General features: G+C 32.3%; 3 protein-coding genes across 4 annotated transcripts in view; 2 read left to right on the top strand and 1 right to left on the bottom strand.

The window, feature by feature from the left end:
• The window catches only part of LOC115891266 (thyrotropin-releasing hormone receptor), a 193,288-nt gene that overhangs the window by 16,173 nt on the left and 152,306 nt on the right, over nt 1-24,809 (top strand). The gene's annotated exons all lie outside the window — the stretch shown is intronic.
• LOC115891265 (apoptosis inhibitor 5-A) lies at nt 86-8,245 on the top strand. Its single transcript, XM_030911706.1, has 7 exons — nt 86-333; nt 390-875; nt 1,430-1,633; nt 4,511-4,705; nt 5,714-6,097; nt 6,159-6,315; nt 7,888-8,245. The coding sequence occupies exons 1-7, from the start codon at nt 262-264 to the stop codon at nt 7,980-7,982; spliced, it is 1,593 nt and encodes a 530-aa protein (XP_030767566.1). The 5' UTR covers nt 86-261; the 3' UTR covers nt 7,983-8,245.
• LOC115891263 (dynein heavy chain 1, axonemal-like) overlaps nt 17,767-24,809 on the bottom strand; it is a 93,309-nt gene continuing 86,266 nt past the window's right edge. For both annotated transcript variants that reach the window (XM_030911696.1, XM_030911697.1), the window contains 3 exons: nt 23,711-23,892; nt 23,523-23,652; nt 17,767-18,028 (listed from right to left, as the gene is read on the bottom strand). In XM_030911696.1, the coding sequence (XP_030767556.1) occupies nt 17,814-18,028; nt 23,523-23,652; nt 23,711-23,892 (527 nt within the window). In that variant the 3' untranslated portion in view covers nt 17,767-17,813. The remainder of the gene's footprint in view (nt 18,029-23,522; nt 23,653-23,710; nt 23,893-24,809) is intronic.

Below are 24,809 nucleotides of genomic sequence, written 5' to 3' on the forward strand. Positions count from 1 at the left end.
AACGCTATAACCAGGTTTTTGGTTTGAAAAGAAGACATTTACCTGATTAACTACGTGTAGTTTAGTACATTTTAAAATTATGGCAACACTGCTGTCTAGCTTTGTGAAAAGTGAGGTTATTTAGTTATCTTTGACACGCCGAAATCCTGGTATTAGATTTTAGTGGTATTATTAGTGAAAGACGCTTTATTTGGGAATAAAAAAGCCCTTTAGGTGTATTCAGACAACTTGAAAACGTTTTTAACATCTTATAACAGTACAATGGTTGATCAACTAAAAGAACTATACGAAAAATACGAACTTCTGGCTTCAGCTAAAGACGCCATTGGCGAGGTAAGGAGAGAAGCTTTTGATTTTGCATTGTTTTTTTAACACTAATTTGTTTTTAGCATGAAAATGTATATTTAGAATGCGTAGACGGTACTAAAGGCGGTACGAAAGAAAAAAAGCTGGCGGCGCAAATCATTTCCAAATTTTTTAAACATTTTCCCTCCCTACAAGACCAGTCACTGAATGCCATTCTGGATTTATGCGAAGATGGAGATAGCGACATTAGGATTTGTGCCATGAAGACTTTACCGATTTTGTGTAAAGATAACAAAGACCATGTGACCAATATTGCTAGTATTCTGTCGCAACTTTTGCAACTAGAAGATCAAGATTACACTACAGCATGTAATGCATTGACACAGGTGTTTAAAGAAGATCCAATTAGTGCAGCAAAAGGAATATTAACTAATGTACAAGCTCCGTCAGATGAAACAATTAGAGAGAAGTCTGTAACATTTCTATATAAGAAACTTACAAAGGTTCAAGGGAAATTATCTACCGAACTAGAAGATTTACTTATCGACGAAGGAAAAAAGCTTCTTCGGGTATTTATTTTATTTTGCTCTTATATTTTTGCATGTATTAAATTTATAAGCGATACTAATTAAGCTTTTAGTTACGTAATTGAGGGCGTGATTAAATTTATTGTTGCCAACCATAGATATATTCGGCGCCGGGCTGAATAACTAGAATTTAAATTTTCTGTTGGTGATTGAGGTGGTAGCTCTGCTGTAAAAAATGTCAAGTTGCCACATTCGTTTACTTATTTCCTGACTTTGTCATTTGTTTTGACACTTTAATTTTGTATTAGATTATGAGTTTTTGGTTTAAATGGATTGTGTTTTGATAATTTAAGGTAAAAAATTTTTACTAGCAGACCTTGCAGTCGAACATTGTTCTTTTTAGTGCTGTTAAGGAAATGAGTTTTGTTGATGTAAATAACAACTGTTTAAATATTTATAATTGATTTATTTTTGTTTCGTAAAATATATCGATTCAAAGAATATATCTAAAAGTGGGCAACACTGTGCCGGTCAAACTTAATCACGTGACTGAAAGTTTATTTCAACATTTATATTCTACAATATGTTATTTTAAGGATTCAACTTCCAACGAATTTATGGTAATAATTGAGTATTTAAAGGAATCAAAATTAGTAAAAACGACAAGCGGTCAACAAGAACTAGTTGATTTAGTAGCTGAGAGAATTGAGATAAATGAAAGTTTTAATCCCTTTGAAGAAGGAAGCCATAATGTTGACCGCCTAGTTTTATGTGTTAACTGCATTCTTCCATTGTTTAATGTAAGTAACTTTTTTAACCCAGATATGCCCAAACAAATTTTGTGTTTAAATTTAGCTTAAATTCTTGTTAGTTGGATACCTCATGGCACAAAACAACCAACAGAAATTGGGAAAAAAATCCTATGGTAGTGGGTCCATAAATAATGGGTGTCCTTTTAAAAGGACAGTGGGCAAATAAACGTGGGCAATTGAAACATTTTTTTTATTTAGAATTTATTTTATTAAAAAAAAAACTAAAATAAAAGCACAAAGTAAAAACGACAAAGAGTTCTTAATTATGGACGAGTATGATAAGTAATTAAACAGCGCACATGAAGTGTTACGTCACATTTTCGGCATTTTGTTGACACTTTTTTATGACACACCCTGCATCTCGTTTGTTTATCTTGCTCTTCAATTAGGTGATCCAATCTGTCATACCTCGTTTCCACGTTTTCCAATGGTGATGTTTTAAGCCTTCTACATAAATTAAGCCCCCTGTCTTCTTTATTACTTTGAATAAGAGACGTGGCAACATTTCTTCGGAATGCCAAATGATCGAGTTTGCCTCCCTGTTTGCGATGAAGTTGCCATGCGTTTTGCTCAGCTGCATCGAGTAAGTGTGTTATCAGGGGAAAATACCATTTTTTGCCTCTAATACTGACACGATATAGGCTGATATTTTGATCGCTCCGATCCACACCCCCCATACTGATGTTATATTTTTTTATATTCTGTGGTTGTTGCACAGGCATTCTTTTTTTTTTCTTTTTGAGAATAGCGAGTGACCTGATGTAATGGAAATACGCCATAATAATTTGAAGCCATATGCACCATATTATTATCGGACCACTTAACAAGAACTATAGAATTATCTTTGGATGTTCTAAAATCAAAATCTCCTCGATTTTTCTTGAGGTCTGCATCAGACGCCAACTGACAATTTCCTAGCCGATTTTTTCTTATAGTCCCCGTAGCCCTCACGCCTTTCTCTGTTAGGGATTGTATTAGGGGCAAAGTCGTCAAAAAGTTATCGAAATAAATACTGTACGGAAGTTCTAATTTCGAACGTAAAACATCAGTGTACTCCAATACAACAGAAGGCCCCAACCCTAAGTTTTTGTAGCAATCCTTGATCTCAGATTTTGCGCCCTGATATGGTTCATACCAGATTATATATCCAATAGCTGAAGCACCAACCCATAGTTTATACCCATACCTCAATGGCTTGCCTCGTATAAACTGTTTACAGCCGTGACGACCGAAGTAAGGTACCATAGCTTCGTCGACGCAATGAAACTCATCAATAGGGGCAAAATCAAGAAATCGACTATTTATTTTATCAAAAAAGGGTCGAACCTTAGCAAATCTATCGTTCTTATCCAAATTATTGTTGTCGCAACAATGTATGTTTGACAAAATATGTTCAAAACGGTTTCGAGCCATGGAATTAGACACTATATTATTATGACAATCAGACGAATTTTCCCAAAACATTCTGCGTCTTGGAACCGAAACATAACCACTCAAGAAAAGTATTCCAAAAAAAACTTTGATTTCTTCTGGGGTAATATCGGACCTTTTGTTTTTACTAGCTGCGTAGTTATTAGTGTAAAAAACAAACATGTCTATTATCTCCTTGTCAAAAAAGTTTTCAAATAACTGTATAGGTGAAAGATTGTTCGATGGCAAAACAAAATTGGGCCATTCAGTTTCAAGACGTGCATTTTTTATGTCGAATTTTTCCCACTTGTACGTTTTTTTCTTGAACTCGTCATAGTGCCTTTTAGACAACAATCCTTTACGCAACTCTGACAGTGGGATTTTGTCTTCATCTTCCCATTCGTCGTCGGAATTATGCGCGAACAATTCGGCTTCTACTCAAAGCTGAGCAGTTGGTAAATTGTTGACGTCGACAACGTCCTCATCGCCCGAATCTTCATCGCTTAAAACTTCGCAGTAGTTAGTTGGTGGCATAATTACAATATCCACTGGATTGATACCGAGGTCGTCTTCGTCTTCTTCCAAGACCGAAAGAAGATCAGCAAGCGTGTCTCGCCTAAAAAAATGCAGTATATTGGCCCACTGTCCTTCTAGAAGGACACCCGTATTTCCACCCACGTGGACGCAAACAAAATGCAGATATGAACATAACCTTATTTTAATAATGTAATGACACTATTTATTAACTAATTTTAAAACCCTACTGGATGATTATGCCTTCCAATTTTAAATAAACTTACCCGCTTATTCTGAAGTCGTAGTGAACATCCATAGCGCTTACTAAAACTCAAATATTCACAAAAAAAACGTTCAAAAAACGTATTGGTTCATACTAAACATACAGTTTATAGCTTAAACACGAAAAATAACATAATTCCATCTAACGGGAACCGTCTGATTTATGATAAGCGTTGTTAAAATAGAGACCTGTAAAATGTCCTTCTAGAAGGACAGTGGGCATATCTGGGTTAATTACAAGAAGAGACACATTTTATTATTATTTTTTTAATTTTAAAACCAACATTTTTTGATCTGATTTTTTTGGCAGTTACTGTTAGAATTTGTAGTTTTTTGTCAATGTTTCAATATTTTGACATATTTTTTCTTATGTATTTAATACATGGATAATGAATATCCTAGGAACAGCTTGCAATAATGAGCTGTATCCATAGAAGAAGCATAATAATTATTAGTTTATAAAACATACATTACAAATACAAACATTTTAAACACAACAATAGAGCACATAGCGCCTATTTTTTTTATTTAACAATGAATAAAATTTATAATATAGTTAAATGTTATAGACTACTAATTAACTGTTAACAAGAACTCAATAAAAAGCATATAAATTTTGGTTAAAAAAAACTGTCCAATAATTTCTTAAATTTTTAGGCAAATATTGAGTCAACAAAATTCTTATTGTATTATATAAACCAAGTTTTACCACAGTGGGATTCTATTGGTAGTCTCCCTGATGGAGATAAAATTCAGTTGAGGTTATTGAGACAGCTTGCAGAGCTTAGCGCCCATTGTGGCAACATTGATAATATTGCCGAGATCCTCGAGAAAATATTTAACAAACTAAAGGTAAGTTTTCCTAAAGATACCATAGAAAGTTTCAAAGTTTACATTTCAAAGTTTACCTGATGTAATTTTTTTCTCTTATCGATGTTTCTGTATTTAGGAACATTGTATACAGGATGGTTTGAACTGTATTCCAGAAACTTCAACAGCATATTCTGCAGATAAAAATATGTAAAAAAGTTTGTATAAATGTATGTCCTAAAATGCTTAGTAGATACAGGGTGTAGAAATTTCATTTTTATTTTGATTTTTTCCAAATAATTTCTGAAGTAACGTCAATATATAGTGTCTGGTAGTTTTTTGACATGAGAAATTTGATTTTGATTTTTATGATGACTCCAATTTGTAGGGGGCGCCACCGACATGTATTTTAACTGTTTTGAAGAGTAATAACTTTTCGTTCGTACCTGTATAAAACCCCTGAGTGAAAGAATATACATTTCCGTGATTTTTTACATAAAAAAATGTATATATTTTATGTAATAGAATAGGAACAGTCAATACATGTCATTATTGACAAAAAATAAACATGTTGAGTAGATAGTTATTTCACTAAAATTATAAATTTCGAAACTTTTTAATTTTTTTAAATTAATCATACGCGATTTTTACCAAGATACCTTTTTCACGTAGGAAAAGTCGTAAATGTATATTTTTTTACTTAGTAGTTTTATACAGGTACAGACGAAAAGTTATTACTCTTCAAACCAGTTAAAAAATATGTAGGTGGCGCCCTCTACTAGTAGGAGTCATATTGACATCAAAATCAAATTTCTCATGTCAAAAAACTACCAGACACCAATTTTTATCCAAATATTGACGTTACTTCAGAAATTATTTGGAAAAAAATCGAAATAAAAATGAAACTTCTACGCCCTGTATCTACGAAACTAAACATTTTAGGACATACATTTCTACGAACTTTCTTACTTATTTTTATCTGCAGAATATGCTGCCGAAGTTTCCGGAATACAGTTCGGACCACCCTGTATAGTTAAAATAATTTTATAGGAATATATGCCACTACCACCGGAAGATGTGAACCTGAACGATGTACCAAATCTGGATTTTACTAGCGTTGAATGTTTGTTATACACTTTTCATAAGCTAGCGAGGAAGTTTCCGGAATTTCTAATAGGAGATCCAGACTTGTTAAAAGATTTCCGATCAAGACTGCAGTATTTCTCCAGGGGCGTGCAGGGATGTAAAAGGGGTCTGGATAATACTCTCAACTCGAAAAAGGAAAACTTAACCGAAGATGATCAAGAGAAAATCAAGCTGGCGCCCTCGGTTTTAGATAATATCAATAGCATTATTAAAGATCTTTTTTATCAACCCCCCTTGTACAAATGCAACGTCCAGTTGTCTTTTAAAAAGGAACTTAAACAACCAAAGGTAGTACTAAAAGAATATACTGATCAAGATGGTGGATTTCTAACTAATATATATTTTAAAGATAGCTGAAAAACCAACCGGTGCTCTAAAGAGACATATTCCAATTACGTTTGACTCGAGCAATGGTACCCCAAATTCAAAACAAGGAAGGACGAACAAGAGCGGCGAAGAGAGGAAATTGTATGCACCACCTAGTGGTAAATTTAGCAGTGGCTTTGGTAAGTTTTTTATCTATAAGGTGGTTTCTTTCAAAGTTTTTTTGTTGGTACTAAATAGATGAATTAAAAAAAGTTATGTTATGTATATACGGTAATCGCAAAAAAAATTCCGATGCACGTGATCAACTTTGAGTGACAAGCGATGGCGACAGCGCTGCCAGATTGTGATGGATTTATGAGATGAATCTTAACGTAAAATTGGGAAACAATATAATGTATTATATAATATTTTAAAGATTTTCACGTTTTATTTTTAACTTAATAATTAATATTTTAGTAATTATTAATTGGTTTATTTGTTTTATAGCTTATTTTACTTATTACATATTGGCAAAAACTAGTCCATTATGAAGTTTATTCTAAGCGTTAATATAGGTTATTTATTTATTTATTTATTGATGTACATCTTACAACGCTATAAGTGGTAATAACAAGTAAGAGGGTGCTATTAATGCACAATCTAATAATCACAGAACTTAATAAAAACTGACTTTGAAAGTGGTATAATGTGCTTATCAATCAAACTTACTTTTTTGACTGCAGTCAAGGGTAATAAAGGACCTTTATTGTCACGTTTTCGTTCAAATTTTTATCAGGGAAGCTACAAGCTCTTTGCTTCGACTGTTTAAAATGCTTCGGCATATTTTCAACATACAATTTCAAGAAATGCAATACAAAAACTCGAAAATTTTGTTCTTAAAAGAACTATTTGTACTTAAAAGTGCAATTAAAAAAAGTATGAAAATAGGCAAAAAAAACGAGAATTGCTCACAAAGATTCAACAACAACACGACATTATACAAAATAATGACTCACATTAAATTGTCAAATAATAAAGGACAACATTGCTGAACACGGCGCAATGTGACCAACCTAGCTATAATAAAATTCGGTTCAAACTAATTTTTGCAGCTTTAATCTAAATAAAATATCTGTTACAATCATTTGCTCTATAAAGTAAAATGAAGAGCTGCTCGGTATCTTAAATTATACAACAAATTTAAACATTTTTGTCAACATTTCATTTAGTCACGTTTATAGACTTTAACGTCAATGTCGATGATATGATTGATGACGTGCATCGGAAAATGTTTTGCGATTACAATAGTTTATTTTTTTCTACCCACATTTTCCTACAAACGTAAAAAACCGGCAACACTGTATGCCGCTTTTGATTTTGTCTCTCTGTCTGTCAACAGCTCATTTATATTATTCTCTGTCACACGCATTAAAATCCAGACCACATAAATTCGATGACCAGCAGGGTATATATCAGGGTTGGCATGATTTAAATCTGTAGAATTGTTAATGTTATCGGTATCGGGCAGAGTTATGAAGATTTAGCCATTAAGGATAGGACTTTAATTGGAAATAAGTCCTAGTCATTTGGAAATCCGATTTAAATATTGTTTTGAATTAAAATCAAAAAAATCTGATTTATATTAAAAAATCGGATTTTTTTTACTTTTTTTTAAAAAAAAATCATGTTTTTTCCAACCCTGGTATATATTCTATGTAATAACCTGATTTACAGCTTGATATTAATTTTTCTTTGTCATTTTTTCCTTCCAGGCAGATCCAGCAATCGCGGAGGATGGAACAGGGGCAGCGGTGGTAACAGAGGACCAAGAAGCCACAGGGGAGGAAGCAGGAATTGGAGAAACTAGCCCGGAAATGGTAGTTTCACAGGTGGGTATTATAAAGGTCACATATTCTTGCGTTGTATATAAAACAAGTTACAAGTAGCAAACGTTTAAAACAGTTAATCTCAAAATTAGTAAGTTCTTTATTTAAGTCCGATTTTTGGTGAGAATATTGACCTATTCTTCAGTTTTCACTTAGGTAATCATTAGCAAGCGCCGTTCGTTCTACACTTTACACAGATTTAATATTTTAATATTTTTTTTTAAGAAATAAAATGTTTGTATAATTTTGATTTTTTTCTGATAAAAATTCCTTGTATTCGATTCCCGAAAATAAATTTCAATCTTTAAATTGTTCTTGTTTTTTTTTGTCGGCGTAGAAAATATTGTCAAGAACATATAAAATAAGGTTGTATTTCGTTTCAAATGTTTGTTTATTATTGGTTATGTTTTCTGTTGTGTTTCTGCATGTTCATGAAAAAGCTATATTATTGTCACCAAATTAATCAGAGCAAAAAAGAGCTATTTTTTTTTGGTTTGTATGTCACTCAGCTGTCATTCAATGTCATTTGTCTTGCAGAAAAAGCTTGAATTGTTTAACTATATTAGTGATGGGTTGTTATTTAACTATCTGTTATTTTATAACAATTATTTAGAAATAACATAACGCAACCGTTACTGCTTTTAAAAAATAACAGATATAAAATAACGACACGCAGAGATCGAGTGTTCGTGAAACGAAGTCGGCGCTCTGCACCGCCACGAAATTCGATGCTGCTCGAAGCAATTCCAAAAAACAACTAGTATGGATGGAAAACCTATTATTTCGACAACCATCGATACAGGCGGCGAGATACAACGGACAACGGAGTGGGGTATGCGCTACGGCGCGGCGCGTCGTGTTGGGCTGACAACAGCTTAAAAATAATAGGATATAAAAGAAGCAGCTTTTTTGAAACAGTTGCGGGCATAACGCCTGGCTGTCGAGATAACAGGAGTGGGAAAGGAGCGCTGCTGCATCGGTCGATTGTCGATGGAGGCTCGCAACGGGTTGGAGAATAACGCATCAGTTGTTTTAGCTATGTTGTTTTTTTACCTGTTACGAGCATAACAGAACGGCGTTCGAGATAATCGGAGGTTTGAAACAGGTTGGAGAATAACGCATCAGTTGTTTTAGATACATATTGTTTTTCAACCTGTTACGAGCATAACGGGCGGAGGTCGAGATATTATGGCGCTGTATGTTTCAATACTTTGTTATTAAGTTTCAATATTTAAGTATTTATTTATTCTGAAAAATTTTCAGAATAATATTTTAAGATTTTTTAAAAATGTATACAGGGTGTTTTGAAAAATCTGGTCATTGATTAATCACGATCCTGCTTAAAGCCCTTGACGTAAAAAGCTGATTTTTGGAAAACGGATTGACTTTAGGGTGTAGAGGTGCGATAAGAAGGGATTTTTCGAAACTCAAATTCTAAGGGGGTGAAACCACCCTCAAATATTAGAATATTTTTTATTTAAAAACTGGTGAGTTTTTCGAAAAAACTCTTAAACACGTATATTTTATTTTGTTGTTTTACATATTTTGAGATTTTTACAAAATATATACAGGGTGTTTCATAAAATATGACCACTGAGTAATCACTATTCTGCTTAAACTGCTTGACGTTTAAAGCTGATTTTTGGTAAACGGATTGACTGTGGGGTGTAGAGGTGCGATAAGGAGGGGTTTCTCGAATCTCAAATTCCAAGAGGGTGAAAACGCCCCTCAAATATTACAATATTTATTATTTAAAAAACGGTTAGTCTTTCGGGAAAACGATTGGACACGCATAATTTATTTTGTTTTTTTACATATTTTGAAATTTTTTAAAAAATAATACAGGGTGTTCCAAAAAGTTGAGTAATTGATTAACCACGATTCTGCTTAAACTGCTCGACGTTTAAAGCATATTTTTGGCAAATGTGAGAAAATTTTATCCAGTTTGTATGTTAATGGAAATTCTTGCTTTGCTTTATCATCACCATTACAAATTAATAATTCGATGCGAACGAAGTCGCGGGTACAACTTAACAAGTATAGCTAGAGACGTGAGAAATATAAAATAAGAGACGCCCCCCGATGCGCAGTGGACATCCCACAAATTTGCTTCAATCAGATTTTTCGTAGCGTAACTGCATCTCTCTTCCGCCGAATGCGTTCTCTCTCTATCGTGTGCGCGACCGGTGCTATCCCCAAGTCTCTTCCTATATTTGTCAAACTGTACATGCTAGTTTAAGTGTAAAATTAATTCGAACTCTAGTGTGTAGTTGGTTTACTTATGAAGAATATACTACACATTTTCTTATATTGCTATTTTTTGACCGCAAATGGTAAAATCATAACGAAGAGCTTCTCGCCCGTCGAGTGAGATGCACCCTGTACACTGCTACGCAATTCAGAATCTACGCGGATCGAGGGGTAGGGCGTAGGTAGATCGGAATTTATAGATATAGACGAGTGGCGGCATTTTGGCTTTTTTATATCGCAATTTGTAAACAGCGCTTATTTGTAAACAACCCCCGTTTTTAGAGAGGTATTTTAGATAACAATCGATATTTAGAAATGTTATGACACCCTGGAAATACTACCACCGAGCACGTCATTGTTGCAACTGCGTTAATACGCCTGGCGGTGACCGCCTCATATTCTTTCAGATATTTAGCAATAAAATAAAGAAACCTGTTATTTTTAAGCTGTTATTTTAAGCTGTTTTTTATAAATAACTATAACAGTTTCAACTGTTATCTAAAAATAACAGTTTTGCCCATCACTAATTTCGTTTCAAATGTTTGTTTATTATTGGTTATGTTTTCTGTTGCGTTTCTGCATGTTCATGAAAAATCTATATTATTGTCACCAAATTAATCAGAGCAAAAAAGAGCTATTTTTTTTGGTTTGTATGTCATATTTGTTGTTTGTATGTGTAGCTGTCATTCAATGTCATTTGTCTTGCAGAAAAAGCTTGAGTTGTCTAACTATATTAGATACCAATTAAATTTTTAGTTACGTAGTCGAGGACGCGATTTTTAAAATCATTGTTGCCACCCATGGACATATTCGGCGCCTGGCTGTCTAACTGGAATTTAACTTTTCCGCTGTGGATTCAGGCTCTAGTTCTGCTGTAAAAAATGTCAAGTTGCCACATTTATTTATTTATCTCCTGATAATTGTCATTCTTTTTGACACTTTAGTTTTGTATTACGAGTTTTTGGTTTAAATGAATTGTTTTGTGATATTTTAAGCTTAAAATGGTTTACTAGCAGTTGAACACTGTTCTTTTTAGAAAATTTTTTAGTGCGAGTTGTACAAGAGAACTTAATAGCCGTAAAAAACTCGTCGCAAGTTTACTAGAATATTTTAAACGGGAAAGAGGTAGTAAAGGTCCTTTATGTCTCTTAAGTGTTGTTAAGAAGGTGAGTTTTGTTGATGTAAATAATACCTGTTTATATACAGGGTGGCGCACCTCATTCGCCTCGGTTGATTATACGAAAACGGAAAGATCTAGAAACAAAATATTTTATGGGTATATGTGGGGACGGAATGTGCACAATTTAAAATTATTTTGAAATGTACAGGGTGTTTCAGAACTAAGATCCATACCAAAGATATATTTTTTCTTATGAAACACCCGGTATTTTATTTTATTTTTGGATTCTTGGACCCAAAAAAAGGTATTTATTATAAGGGTTTAATATGTTTAAAATCTTTGGTTTCTGAGATATTTAAGGATATTTAAAAATGCATGCTACATTAGAATAGATTATTAACACCCTGTATATTCCCGTTCAGAACTAATTCCTGCGCTGACTTTTAAGCCAGAGAAATAAACTTTACCGAAAAATTTGATTGCTTCGTTTATTTTTAATAATTAACAGGGGTATCAAGAATTGCTGGTCTATTTTAATTTATTTTACATAAAAACTTCGTTATTTCAAAAACAACACCCTGTATTTTTTAAAATAAATCGAAGCAGATTCAAATGCTCTTTCAAACTGTATTAGGGTTTCCTATACCTATCTAGCTCAGATTTTGAATAAAAAGCTATTTTTCAATAAAATGGCAATCAAGATGGCTGGTGTCGCCATGGCAATTTTCTAGTTAAAGTTAGTAACTCTTTTCAAAATCGACATTAGTTTATGGACATTATTATTTAGATCTATAACAGTTTACTTAAATTTAGCTGCAGTAGTTTAATAAGTAAGTATTCATTATTTTATCAAGACAAATAAAGCAGTATCTGCTGGTGGAACGAATGGATATGTTACCAGTGATTTTATTTTGTGAGGAAAATTGCTTCTTGACCTCAAGGGCTTATGCTCAAAGATATCCCAAATAGGAATCTTCCTGATAAGCTTTCCTTAAAAAAAATACTTTTTTATTTCGCAGAACTATGGTAGTGTGGTTTATAAAAACCTAGTAGGCAGAAACCTGTCGTTAGAAAATTAATTTGCCGTAATTGGTTCTTTTATAGAAAATCCATATAGGTACTTATCTACAAGTGAACGTAAAATAAATGAAAGAACTACTTCTTCGTTTTTCTTGATAGAATAATAAATACATATTTAATAAATATTATTTAAAAAACTACTGTGAGCAAATTAAACAAAAATAAACTGCTATAAATTTAAATTAAGTCCATAAACTAATTTTGATTTTCAAAATATGTAGCTACTAACTGTCACTAGAAACTTGACATCACCCAAGTAGCAAATTTTATTTTATAAAGGTTGTATAAACAGCTATGTGATAATTTTTATAGGATACCTCAATTCATATAACGTGCTATATGACCGTAATATGATAGTATTACAACCAAAAAAGGCCCATTTTTATACAACCGTTTAGTAGTATAGAAGTTCTATAAAAAGGGTATGCAACTCTTATGCAACTATTTTACACAGCATTATATGACTATTATAAAACTAGTTTTATTGTGTATTACGTGGTCACATCTGAGAAACAGAACAATAAAAACATTTGATCATTTAGCGAGGTACAAGAGTATTTTATTTTTTACCGAAGAATATTAGGAGCAAATTATATTTTAAGCGTGTCGTAAAATGAATCTAGAGGATGTGGATTATTAAAAAGGAGACTTTACTCGACAATGAAAATGGCGGGCCAAAAGGTACAACAAATATGTAATATAAAAAATCATTAATAGGGTTTGAAAAGTAGGGACAATTTTTGTTGCGCCGAAAATTTTACTGGTAGATTATAGATATGTATTTGACAAAAAATTAAAGCGCTTTAATTTCGATTTAGGTTTACGTATAAATTTAAACAATAAAATAAAATAAAATTTTCAAAAATTCTTGTTTTTAATTTAATTAAACAGTTTATTACTGTATGTGGGAATATTATCACAAAATAATTCTCAAAAAAAACATTTTACAATTTATTTTGATGTTTTTAAATTTGCTTCATATAATGGTGGCCATAGGCCATACAAAAATTCTGCCTTAAACATGGCGAATTATAATGCAACCATTTTATTATAAATGAATCCCTTAAATAAGTCTTTGTGGTAAAATAAAACGGTATAAGATAAATATCTATCATTACGCAGAATTTCCAGGCACTATAGAACTATTTTTGACATATTGAGATTTGTGACAAATGGATGTTGGCAAATCTCATTTGATTAGTATTTAAACTAACAAACATGATCAGGTTTTCATGGATTTATGCACGCAATGCATTTCATGCATGCCCGACGAGTGAGCGGCAACCTAAGGACTTGGAAAAACAACAATAAAACAATACAAACATTACTACAGTAAAACTTTTACATCAACGTGGCAACAATGCTTTGAAGAAGCCAGACAACCCGAGAGGTTTTGGCTTTTGGGAACCCAGGGAATTCTCGGGATTATTTGCCGTAATTTCGATGAGTTTTTTCTTACATGCTCTTTATAACTACCACTGCGTATGTTAACTTTTTTCCAACTTTGTCCAGAATTCATAATAGCTGTGATTGATTATACTCGTACGTAGATATTACTTTTGCAACAACAACAATAACAAAATAAATAACTACGTATACCATTTAATTTAAAATGAGGTTATATTATACATTACCAGTTTTATAATGCAGATATTACAGCGAATTTATTTTGTTAATCACAATTTTATCATATAAGGCTATATAACTAGTGTTGTATACAGCACCGTAGTTAACGCAAGAAAACATTCTATCATACAACGTAATACAACTTTAATAAGACAAGTTTAAGTAACTATTATATGATCTTGTGACTACTAGTTATATGAATATTATAGAACTTTTACATGGTGGGTATAAGAGTCTAATAAAATAATATGTTTGTTATCATATAGCATTGTCTTATTAAGTGTTATATCATACTAAAAGAAATTATCGTTTAATGCGTTATAGGATACGTTGTAAAAACTACTAGAAAATAGTTTAATATGACAACTTTTATTAAAAAACAGAATGGTCGAAACCAAACGCTTTTAGAATTTCTTTTTGCTACTTGGGCAGCCATCTTGGTTGCCATTTTATTGAAAAATTGCTCTTTATTCAAAATCTGAGCTAGATAGCTATAGGAAACCCTAATATAGTTTGAAAGAGCATTTAAACCTGCTTCAATATGTTTAGAAAAATACAGGGTGTTGTATTTGAAATAAGGAAGTTTTTATGTAAAATAAATATTTAAAATAGACCAGCAATTTTTGATACCCCTGTATACATTAAACAAAGCAATCAACTTTTTCAGTAAAGTTTGTTTTTCTGGCTTAAAGGTCAGCACAAGAATTAACTCTGAAAAGCAATATACAGGGTGTTAATAATCTATTCTATTGTAGCCTGCATTTTTGAATATCTCAAAAACCAAAGATTTTAAACATATTTAACCTTTATAACAAATACCTTTTTTTGGGCCCAAGAATCCAAAAATGAAATAAAATACAGGGTGTTCCATAAGAAAAAATATAACTTTGGTATGTACCTATCTTAGTTTATGTATTTTAAATAGTGCACATTGCCAGGGGCGCTATTCTGTACAATCGTCGGTATCGGTAAGTTACCGACAGCTATCGGTACGTATGGCCAATGAGCGTCGTGTAAATTGTTGTTGTCATAGTTTTGAGCTGTCATTAATAGGACATATAGCAAATTTGTACCGAGATTATCGGTATCTCTACCGTGGGGTTAACAAGGGCACGGTAGAGATACCGATCCTCGTCGGTACAAATTTGCGATATCTGTCATAGGACCGATCGGTAACTATGACAACAACAATCAACACATGTTTGCTATATACAAATACGTACTGATAGCTGTCGTAACTTACCGATACCGACGATTGTCGATGCCGTGTACAGAATAGCGCCCCAGCCTACATATACCCATAAAATATTTTGTTTCTACATTTTTCCGTTGTCGTATAATCAACCGAGGCGAATGAGGTGCGCCACCCTGTATTTATAATTAATTTATTTTTGTTTCCTAAAATATTTTGATTAAATGAAAATATGTAAAAGTGGGCAACGCTGTGGCGGCCAAGCTTAATCACGTGGCTAATGGTGCGTTTAGACTTGAGCACGCACGAGCTGAGCGTGCGCGCACGGCATTCGTTCGCGCCCTCGGCTCCGTTCAAATTAAAAACTTATTTTTCGACGAATGAAGTGATCCATTTGTGCGCGCACAGCAGAGTTGTGTTGGCGAAAATAATGGACGATCAAGAAATAGTCGAGGCTGCAGTCATTGTTATGCACAGCTTAATTATTAAAAAGAAGACAAATCGAAAACATCGTCGCTGGTGGCAAGCCCAAATTTTTAGAAATCGATATAATTTACTGCAACAACTTAGTGTCTGAGGAGAGCTATGATCAGTTCAAAAACTTTACAAGAATGACCATACACGACTTTGAATATTTACAAAATTTAATAACACCAAAAATTACGGACAAAAGATACAAATTTTAGAATAGCAATTTTGTTAATATCGACATATTCAATATTAATTTTATTTACAAGGTTGTGCCATGCGTTATATTTTTTTTTTATTTTTTAATAATACAAAGAATGTTTGTTTTCCCATAATATAGGCAGCTTTTCATATTTGTCAATTAATAATAACGAAGATTCAGTGATCCCCTCCATAATTTTAATAAAGAAAACGAAAAAAAAATCAAACATGCACGCACGAACGCAGATAAAACAAATTGTCGGTGCAAATTGAGCGTTCGCGCACACATAAAATCCCTTTGAGCACGGACCAAAAGCCGACACCAGACGGCTCACGTTCGCGGCTGCTCGCGCACAGACAGATTCAGAGTGAGCGTGCGCGCACAGCCGTTTACACTTGAGCATTCGCGGAGGATCAGTGCGTGCGTGCTCAAATCTAAACGCACCATAAAAGTTTATTTGATATGAACTATAGATTAACAGTTTATTTGCATAGTAATGTTCAATATTTTTTTTAAAAGATTAATCAAGCATTAAAGTATAAAACTGAAAAAATCTAATCGAGTTATTTTATTAAAGAAAAAAATTTTGGGTGTGTGTTAATACAAAACCAACAAAGCTGTGTATTAAACAACACATTCCATACAAAAAGTCTATAAATAATAACTATTTCTTACTGTCAAACTCCAAGAAACTTCTTGCATTTTTTATTATATTTATCAGTATAACTTAGGTACAAATAAAAAACGTTTTAATATTGCACAGGAATAAATAAAACACAACATATATAAAACAAAATATTTTATTAATAACAATTTCAATAATTTACAAACACTTACTGAATTTTATACCTTTCAGAGTTGGTTAATTAATCTTTATTTTACTGTTACAAAACTCAATATATCTAATATTTATTATTTTCCAGAACGTCTGTTATTTGACGCAAATAATAACTCATAGATAAATGAAACAAGTTTAGATTGGAAAGTGCCCATAAGGACAATGTAAACACTATTTGGCGCTATTCTTGCAATTCTCTGTCGCGACCCAAAGCTTTTGATAGTTTGGGAGCGGTTCGGGTTTTTCCGGAATTATGTCGCCCAATATTGTTTATTCAAATTTATTATTATTTTCTTTTAATTTTATAAATAAAATACAGTGTGTTGCATACAAGAAACTTTATTTTATATAAGGACATGTATGAAATGCCTATGAAACATTGGAAACCGACGTTATGCCCCTATCCAAAGCCCCTATCCACGATGATTTTTGCAGTTCACAACACAGCTTTTTAAGTTTTTAATGTCACTTTTTCACAATTATCACGGGTTTGAGTAAATAGGACTTAAATTAAACTGACAAGAGCAATAATTTCCTTCAAAATAGACGCTTTAAACACTTTTCGCTATTTTTTCAATGAGGACGGTTTAAATTTTGAAAGATTTTATAATTTTTGAAGATTCGGACTTTGACAAGAGAAAATTATTTCTGTTATTGTTTGCGGTTGTCTTAGCAACGCTAGATCGCGTACAACGGTCGCGACCCAAGTCAATAATATATTTTGACGGGATTTCCAATCTAAATTTATTTCCTTTATCTACGTAATAACCTTTAATTTGACAAGAGATTGAGAAATTTCAAAAATCTTAAGTCAAGTTCATACGCATCTGCGTCCGTGCGTCGTGTATCGTTCCGTTAATCAAATTATATTGAAATATGATCTTTAATTTTTTAAATGATTTTTAATTATTATTAATTTTAATTTTAATGATCTTTAATTTTTTAAATAAATCAATAAGACTGGTAAAAAAACAACAAGAGATGACGGATTTATATATATTTATATATAAAAAATCAGATATAATAAAACTATTATTTAATAATCTAATGCACAAATTAAAGCTACACCTCGTTTAATCCAATGGGGTTGAGGTTTTTTCGCTGGAATTTCTATACTCAACACATAATTTGTTGAATGGCCAGTTGTTGACAACGTTCCAGCTCTTGTCAGTGTCTTGTATACTGGACATTCATACACGTTTGGAGGTCTAGTGTGGTTCTCTTCCGGTAGTAACCATATCACCGGCATTTCTGTAAATTAGTGATTTTTAGAAAATAAACTAAAAAAATTGTTCAAGTGCGAGTCGGACTCGCGCACGAAGGGTTCCGGACCATTCATTATCTATACATTAGACACTATATTATTATAAACTTTTTTTCCGATTTAGCTGAAATTTTGAATGCGCGTATAAGTAATTTTAAAAAAATTAACACATTACTAAAAATTGTATTAATCAATAATAAATATGTAAAAAGTAAAAATAAATATATGTAAAATTAAAAAAAAACGATTAAAAAAAGTCGCCTTGACTAGGATTCGAACCTGCCTTACTACGGCTCCAACGTCATAGCCGCGTAAAGTCCTAACGCTTTAACCACGCGGCCACCGAGAACTTGAAAGATTCTATGTAAAATTCTTACTTAAAAGATAATGTTTAGTGAAAGTACTTTTTTTTATTTATAAACATTTATTTAATTCTGTTTTTAGTATTTGTTCTTATAGCGGCAACTTAGATACATTATCTGTAAAAATTTCAACTGTCTAGCTATAACGGTTCATAAGATAGACCTTTGTGACAGACGGACGGACAGCGAAGTCTTAGTAATAGGGTTCCCGTTTTTACCCTTAGGGTACGGAACCCTAAAAATTAGTAAACAATTAAAATATCAATATTTTCGATAAACACGTGGACTGCTCACAAATACACGTATTTCTAAGCCGTAAACTGTTACTTTTCGTCTCGCTAGTTCGTGTGTCACGGCCTTGAATTTTTACACCCAACACGCGTAAAGAAGTTTCACTTCAAACAGATAGAAATCAAAAATTTAGAAAACGTAATATATGTAGATTTTTCGGGACAAGTCATTTTGGCTATTTCAGGAATAATGAAAATTGAATAAATATAAAAAATAATGTTATTTTTTACTCCGAAAATATTTATTAGTTTTTAGTTATATTTGAAAAAAAACAGCAGGTATTCAGAAAACACATTTTTGTAGTTATAGTTATTAACGTAATAAGGCCGATAAACAACAAATAACGGCCGGGCTGAAGTTTGTGAATCATCATAAGCAGCCAAGGCCGTTATTTGTTATCGGCCGTGTTGCGTTCTAGATTTTTCGTCATACTGCAGATTTTTTAGAGCAATAAACACTACTATTTAATAACAAATTTTATTGAACAATAACACAAGTAAGGATAAAAAATACATAATGTCTTATACTAAAATTCATTTTTCATGATAATGAACATGGAAATTAAAAGTGCACTTGTTGTTCTTAGAAATCTGTAATCCTTCCCAGGGATTTACAGATTTTATAGAAAGAAGATGATGCTACTGAAGAATGGCAAATATTTGTATCCACTAAAGACACATTATTTTTGGAGCTATCATGAAAAAGTTGATTTGTTATTTTCATTCTTTTGGAAACTGATTTTTCTATGTAAGTTTCTGCCACTGTTGAAGACTCCCATCCTCCTAGCTCCTTTAGCGATAGTAAATCACCACCATTTTCGGCGAGCATGGTTGCTGATGATCTACGAAATGAATGCCCTGTATAACGTTCTGGATTCTCCAAGTTCAAAAATTTTGCAATTTTCTACGGTACGCTCCCGGTGGTATGTATACCGACGATTTGCTTAACACACTTGCCTTTCTTGTAACCAATGAAAAATTTTGGATTGTCAAAGTTACGAGGACGCAGGTTGATGTATTTTTGTATAAACCATAGGCATCAAACGGAAGGCCCGTTTTGGAATAAGAAATTTCCTATCTTTCTTATTTTAGTATTTCTTAATGAGACAAGAATATTTTTCTCCGAATCTTCGAAATCATCAACTGTGAGTGACCAAAGCTCGCTGCGCCTACAAGCTCAAGAATACCAAGCACCAATACAATTTTTCGAGTAACCAGGTGTAATCATCGGCATCCAGTAGAAAATTATTTATGTCATTCTCCGACAGAACTTTGGCTTTTTTGGTGAATAACCTTCGTTTTTGCGCCTCAGAAACATGAACAGTTTACCAAATCTATGAACAAATATAATTTAGATGAGTATGATTAAATATCGAAGAATATAATGGCTTTTTACCTTGATATGTCGATGTTTTCATACTCTCAACGCAAGCTTCAGCATGGATATCTTTGTCCACAGTGATGTAGGAGAATACATTTCAGACATTCTTTTAGCATAAGCCAGCAATACCGCTTCATTTACGCTGTTTATACTTCTATCCTGCCGCCACTTCAAAAAATTGTCATATTCCTGCTGATATCTCTCTCTGGTTATAGTCGGAAGTAAATTTTGAGTAGCCGCAGCCGCTTCCTCCTGTATTTCCAACGGAATTTCTCGCGACATCTCGCTATGGTCTATTTTCCCAATTTTTGAAAAGTCCAACTGACAATAAATAGTCATTGTTGCAGGTGACAGACGTTACGATTACCTTAGAAACTTAACGGCCGCCGGCCGTTATGATAACGTCCGGCGGACGTTATATGCATCTTTTCCATTCTGATTTTGCTTATGTTATAATAATATAACAATATAGTATGACGAAAAAAAATTTATTTGAAATATTTAAATTAAATTTGCAACGTTCGCTATGTAGGAATTTTGTCATTTCGTTAAAATTAAAACAACTATTGGATTAAAAATTTAAAAAAAAATATATTCAGAAGAGATTTATATGAATACACTGCAATTGTGCAGTATATATTTCTAAACTATTCTTTTGACAAAAATAATTATGATACGTCAATTAGACTTAGGTACTTCAGTGGCGGATCTGATGTTTGTGGCATTAAATAATTTAAATCTCTACAGCTTCATTCAGAACTTCGCAATTAGTGAAATAAATTAGTGGTTTCAATTACACTTTATATAATCTACGAGCTAGCAACGTTTTCGAGAAAGTATTTTAAGACGCCTGGCTCTTTGATATATCTTTCACTATGCTCTCTGGAACAGCATGCGGCCCGTCTGGCTGCCGATACTCGTTGCCTTCACTACTGCGCATCGGAAGAAGATCCTATATTTTTTTTAATTTAGTCCTATAAATTCTAATACTGAATATAAGTCGAACATGTCTCCATAGCGCAGTGTGTAGAGTTTCCGACTACGAACCGAGGATTCAGAGTCATTTTATTTTATTTTCGTTTATATTCTGATAGTAAAGTATTAAATAATTCTGGTGATTCAAAAAAAACAAATATTTAATATAAGGACTAATAAAAATATAGGATCTTCTTTCAATGCGCAGTAGTGAACGCAACGGGTATCGGCAGCCAGACGGGCCGCATGCTGTTCCAGAGAGCATAGTAAAAGATATATCAAAGAGCCAGACGTCTTATAATACTTGTTTTTCCGACGTTGCTAGCTCTCGTACTAATACTTTTTAGTTTACGATCATTCACAATGTTTAAAAAAAACAATTAAAATTAACAAATATCCTAGCAACAGCTTGCGTAAGTCAGTTGTATCCATAAAGAAAGCCTAATATTTAGCTTATAAAACAATCAACTTTTGAGTTCTAACCACAATTTCAAAATCTTGACGGAAGATAATCAAAGGCCAAAATGACATTTCTCGCAAATTTCGAAGTATAATTAGTGGAAAAGTTAAAAGTTTGACAACTTTTTCTACTAATTGAAAATGCCTATTACTAGCGATGGGAACTATCGAATGAATTAGACTATCGAATGGTTACTGAATGAATGATTTCAACTATCAAATGGTTTTATTCGAATAAAATCATTCATTCATTTGTATACTAAAGCATATGTGACAACCTCGCCGTGCGAATAAATGGTTATCGTTGCGCCACGAGCCACGACTATCGAATGCTTTTGATAAATGAAATTTAGTATTCGTTTGATTTTTGTGTGCGTCAGTGCATTATTAGTTCTTCCAAATTTTTATAACTTCGCCTTGTAAATACTATGCTATTTTTGTGTTTATTAAAATATTTAAAATACTAAAATATTATAGTAGTTTTTTTTAATTGACTATTGTGTGCGAAGTGGTCAAAATTTTTCCGAAAATTTGTGTGATTTTGCGTAGCCCGATCTTTCAATTATTTAATTTTATATGGTATATTATGATTAGGTTAGCTTGCATTTTTTTAATGGGAAATTTTGAGAAGTAGCAATTTTTAAGAGAGATGAGATGAACTTACAATTAATTTTAAAAATACATATTTGTATTTTAGATATTTTAATAATATGAATTAGTTGAACTTAATAATCATATTTAAGTAATGTGGTTAAGTAAATGGTTATCGAACTCAAATTTTGGGGTGAGAAAATTAAATTGAAAGTTTTACACGTGCCAATTTAAAAAAAAAGTTAACAATGTATTTTGTTTATGCTAATTCTCTTACGTGTAGTTTTTTGCGAAGAAATATTTAATTTATTTTTTAAAGTAAATGCCAGCATAAGTAAATATTCTTTTTAAATACTAATATAAAGTAATAAAAAGTAATATAAATAATTTTGATTTCTAATTTTTTATTTATTTTCCTTCCATTACACTGCATGCTTAGAAAATTAATAAATGTTTATATTTCATGATTTTAAAATTTGTTGTTAATATAACAAATTAGTTCTGTAATTATTATGATTTAATAAATCAATGTTGCCACACATTTAGAGACTATATTATTTTTAAATAGGATCTAATATAAATACTTTTGACATCTATTTGTTGTTTATATTTTGCTACTACTAAAAAAAATGTTTATATTATTAAATGATTTTAAATTTGGTTGTTAATAGGTATAACAAATTATTACTGTTATTATTATTTATTAAACGAGTCTTTGCTTAAAAACATTAAAAATCATTTTCCTACATCCAAAATAAAAAGTATTATTGCAGTGGAACAACAGAATATTAATAAAAAAATGCAAAACATATAGACATACTATCCCTAACTAACTAATGCTAAAGAATAATATTCTTTGCTAATACCAACTAATACGAATATATGGCAACAGCGCCCTTCATAATGTATTTTCTGTGTAAATACTAGCATCTCAATAAAAAAAATAATGTGTCCTTATCTTTATTTGACTCCGCAAAAAATCAAAGATGCCGGCTTCTTTCATAGCATTGCCACCGACCGCTGTTGGGTTTCTAGAAAAGAAACCTACGTCGCCGGACGACAACGAAAATCCAGTTTATATTTTATTAAAATCGATCCTGACGAATAAATTAATTTGATAAATGAATGAATTTGATAAATGGTTTTTGCTGCCGAATTACTAGAATACAATATTTCAAGGCAGATGACGCATCTATTCGATAATTTTTATTCGAATAGTTTTCGACGAATGTTTTCTTACTAGCTATCGAATTATTCGAATGAATTGCAACTATCGAATGTTTCGATAGTATTCATTCGATAGTTCCCACTACTACCTATTACTAATTTTGACGTTCTGAATGCTTACATTGAAATTAGAGGAACAAATTCCTACGCTAATTGAAACCACTAATTGCGAGGTTCTGAACGAAGCTTAACTTACCTATATATAATTCTTTGGGATTAGATTCGTCTAATATCTTCATCGACGCATTCCATCTGGCTCCTTCCAGAAACAAACCCCAGATACAGCATCCATCGGACGGTCTTTGTTTGGGAAAATGGTCTAGTACCTTAAATGATGTATTATGGTTGATTCTACGTACGATTTTACTTAATACTGAAGCATACTTTAAATGAGAAGTTTATTGTATCTATGGATACTATATATTTCCTCGCGTAATTCTGTAACGTTCCTGTCAAAAAAGCCTGTGGAAAGTAAAATCCAGATATCCAAAAAATGGGCGGTATGCCTTGATCGATCCAAGTGTTTAGAAATTGGAGTCTAGCGAGTAGATCGGTTACCCATGCACCTAAAATATGAAATGTTAAAGAACGGAAAAGCTCACGAGTTAAGCTTCATTCAGAACCCCGCAAATAGTGGAATAAATTAGTGGTTTCAATTACACTTTACACTTTTTAGTTTACCATCATTCACAATGTCTAAAAAACACAATTAAAATTAATAGAATATCCTAGCAGCAGCTTGCTTTAGTCAGTTGTACAGGGTGTCCCACTAAGAATAGCTCTCGGCTGTATCTCGGAAAATATTAGTCGTAGAGCTTGCGGAAAAAATATTTATAACTAAAGAGGCTATGAGAAATTGCTGGAAATTATTTTCAACTTTGTAGAACGGCCGCTAGAGGGCGCAACTGCTATAAAAAATAAAAAAATTGAGTTTTTACACAATTTTGTCTAGATAACTAGTACTATAAATAATAGCTTCATAGTCTACAAAAAATTTTGAATATTTTTTGTTAGAACCATTTTCGCCTATCTACCAAAATAAAATGGTGGGGAAAGGTTCGATCTGTTTTTATTTAAATATTAATAACATCGGACTGGATAAACGGAATCCAACAAGCGAGGGCTCGTTTAAAAGAGCGTTTCTTCTCTATATTAGACCGTATAAATGATACTAATAAGCTTTTGAATGTAGACGCATGTAGAATGTAAACATTGCGCGTTTTTTTAAAAAAATTAAATGCGATAGTAAAAATAAAAAGTCGGTGAAAACCGCATCTTGATATCCTCTTTCAAACCAAAGATATTAGCAAAATAAAATTACACTAAATCACCACAATACACCAAAACACTTTTACTTTTACACTGGACGCGCGTTTCGCTAACCATGTTAGCATCATCAGCAGATGATTATAAACTAAGATAAAAAGATAAAGATATTAGCAAAATTATAATAAATACGAAAAAATAAGCTCTTAATTACATT

This window comes from Sitophilus oryzae, unplaced genomic scaffold (genome assembly GCF_002938485.1).
Source record: "Sitophilus oryzae breed Bouriz unplaced genomic scaffold, Soryzae_2.0 scaffold_980_pilon_pilon, whole genome shotgun sequence".
NCBI classification, from domain to species: Eukaryota; Metazoa; Arthropoda; class Insecta; order Coleoptera; family Curculionidae; genus Sitophilus; species Sitophilus oryzae.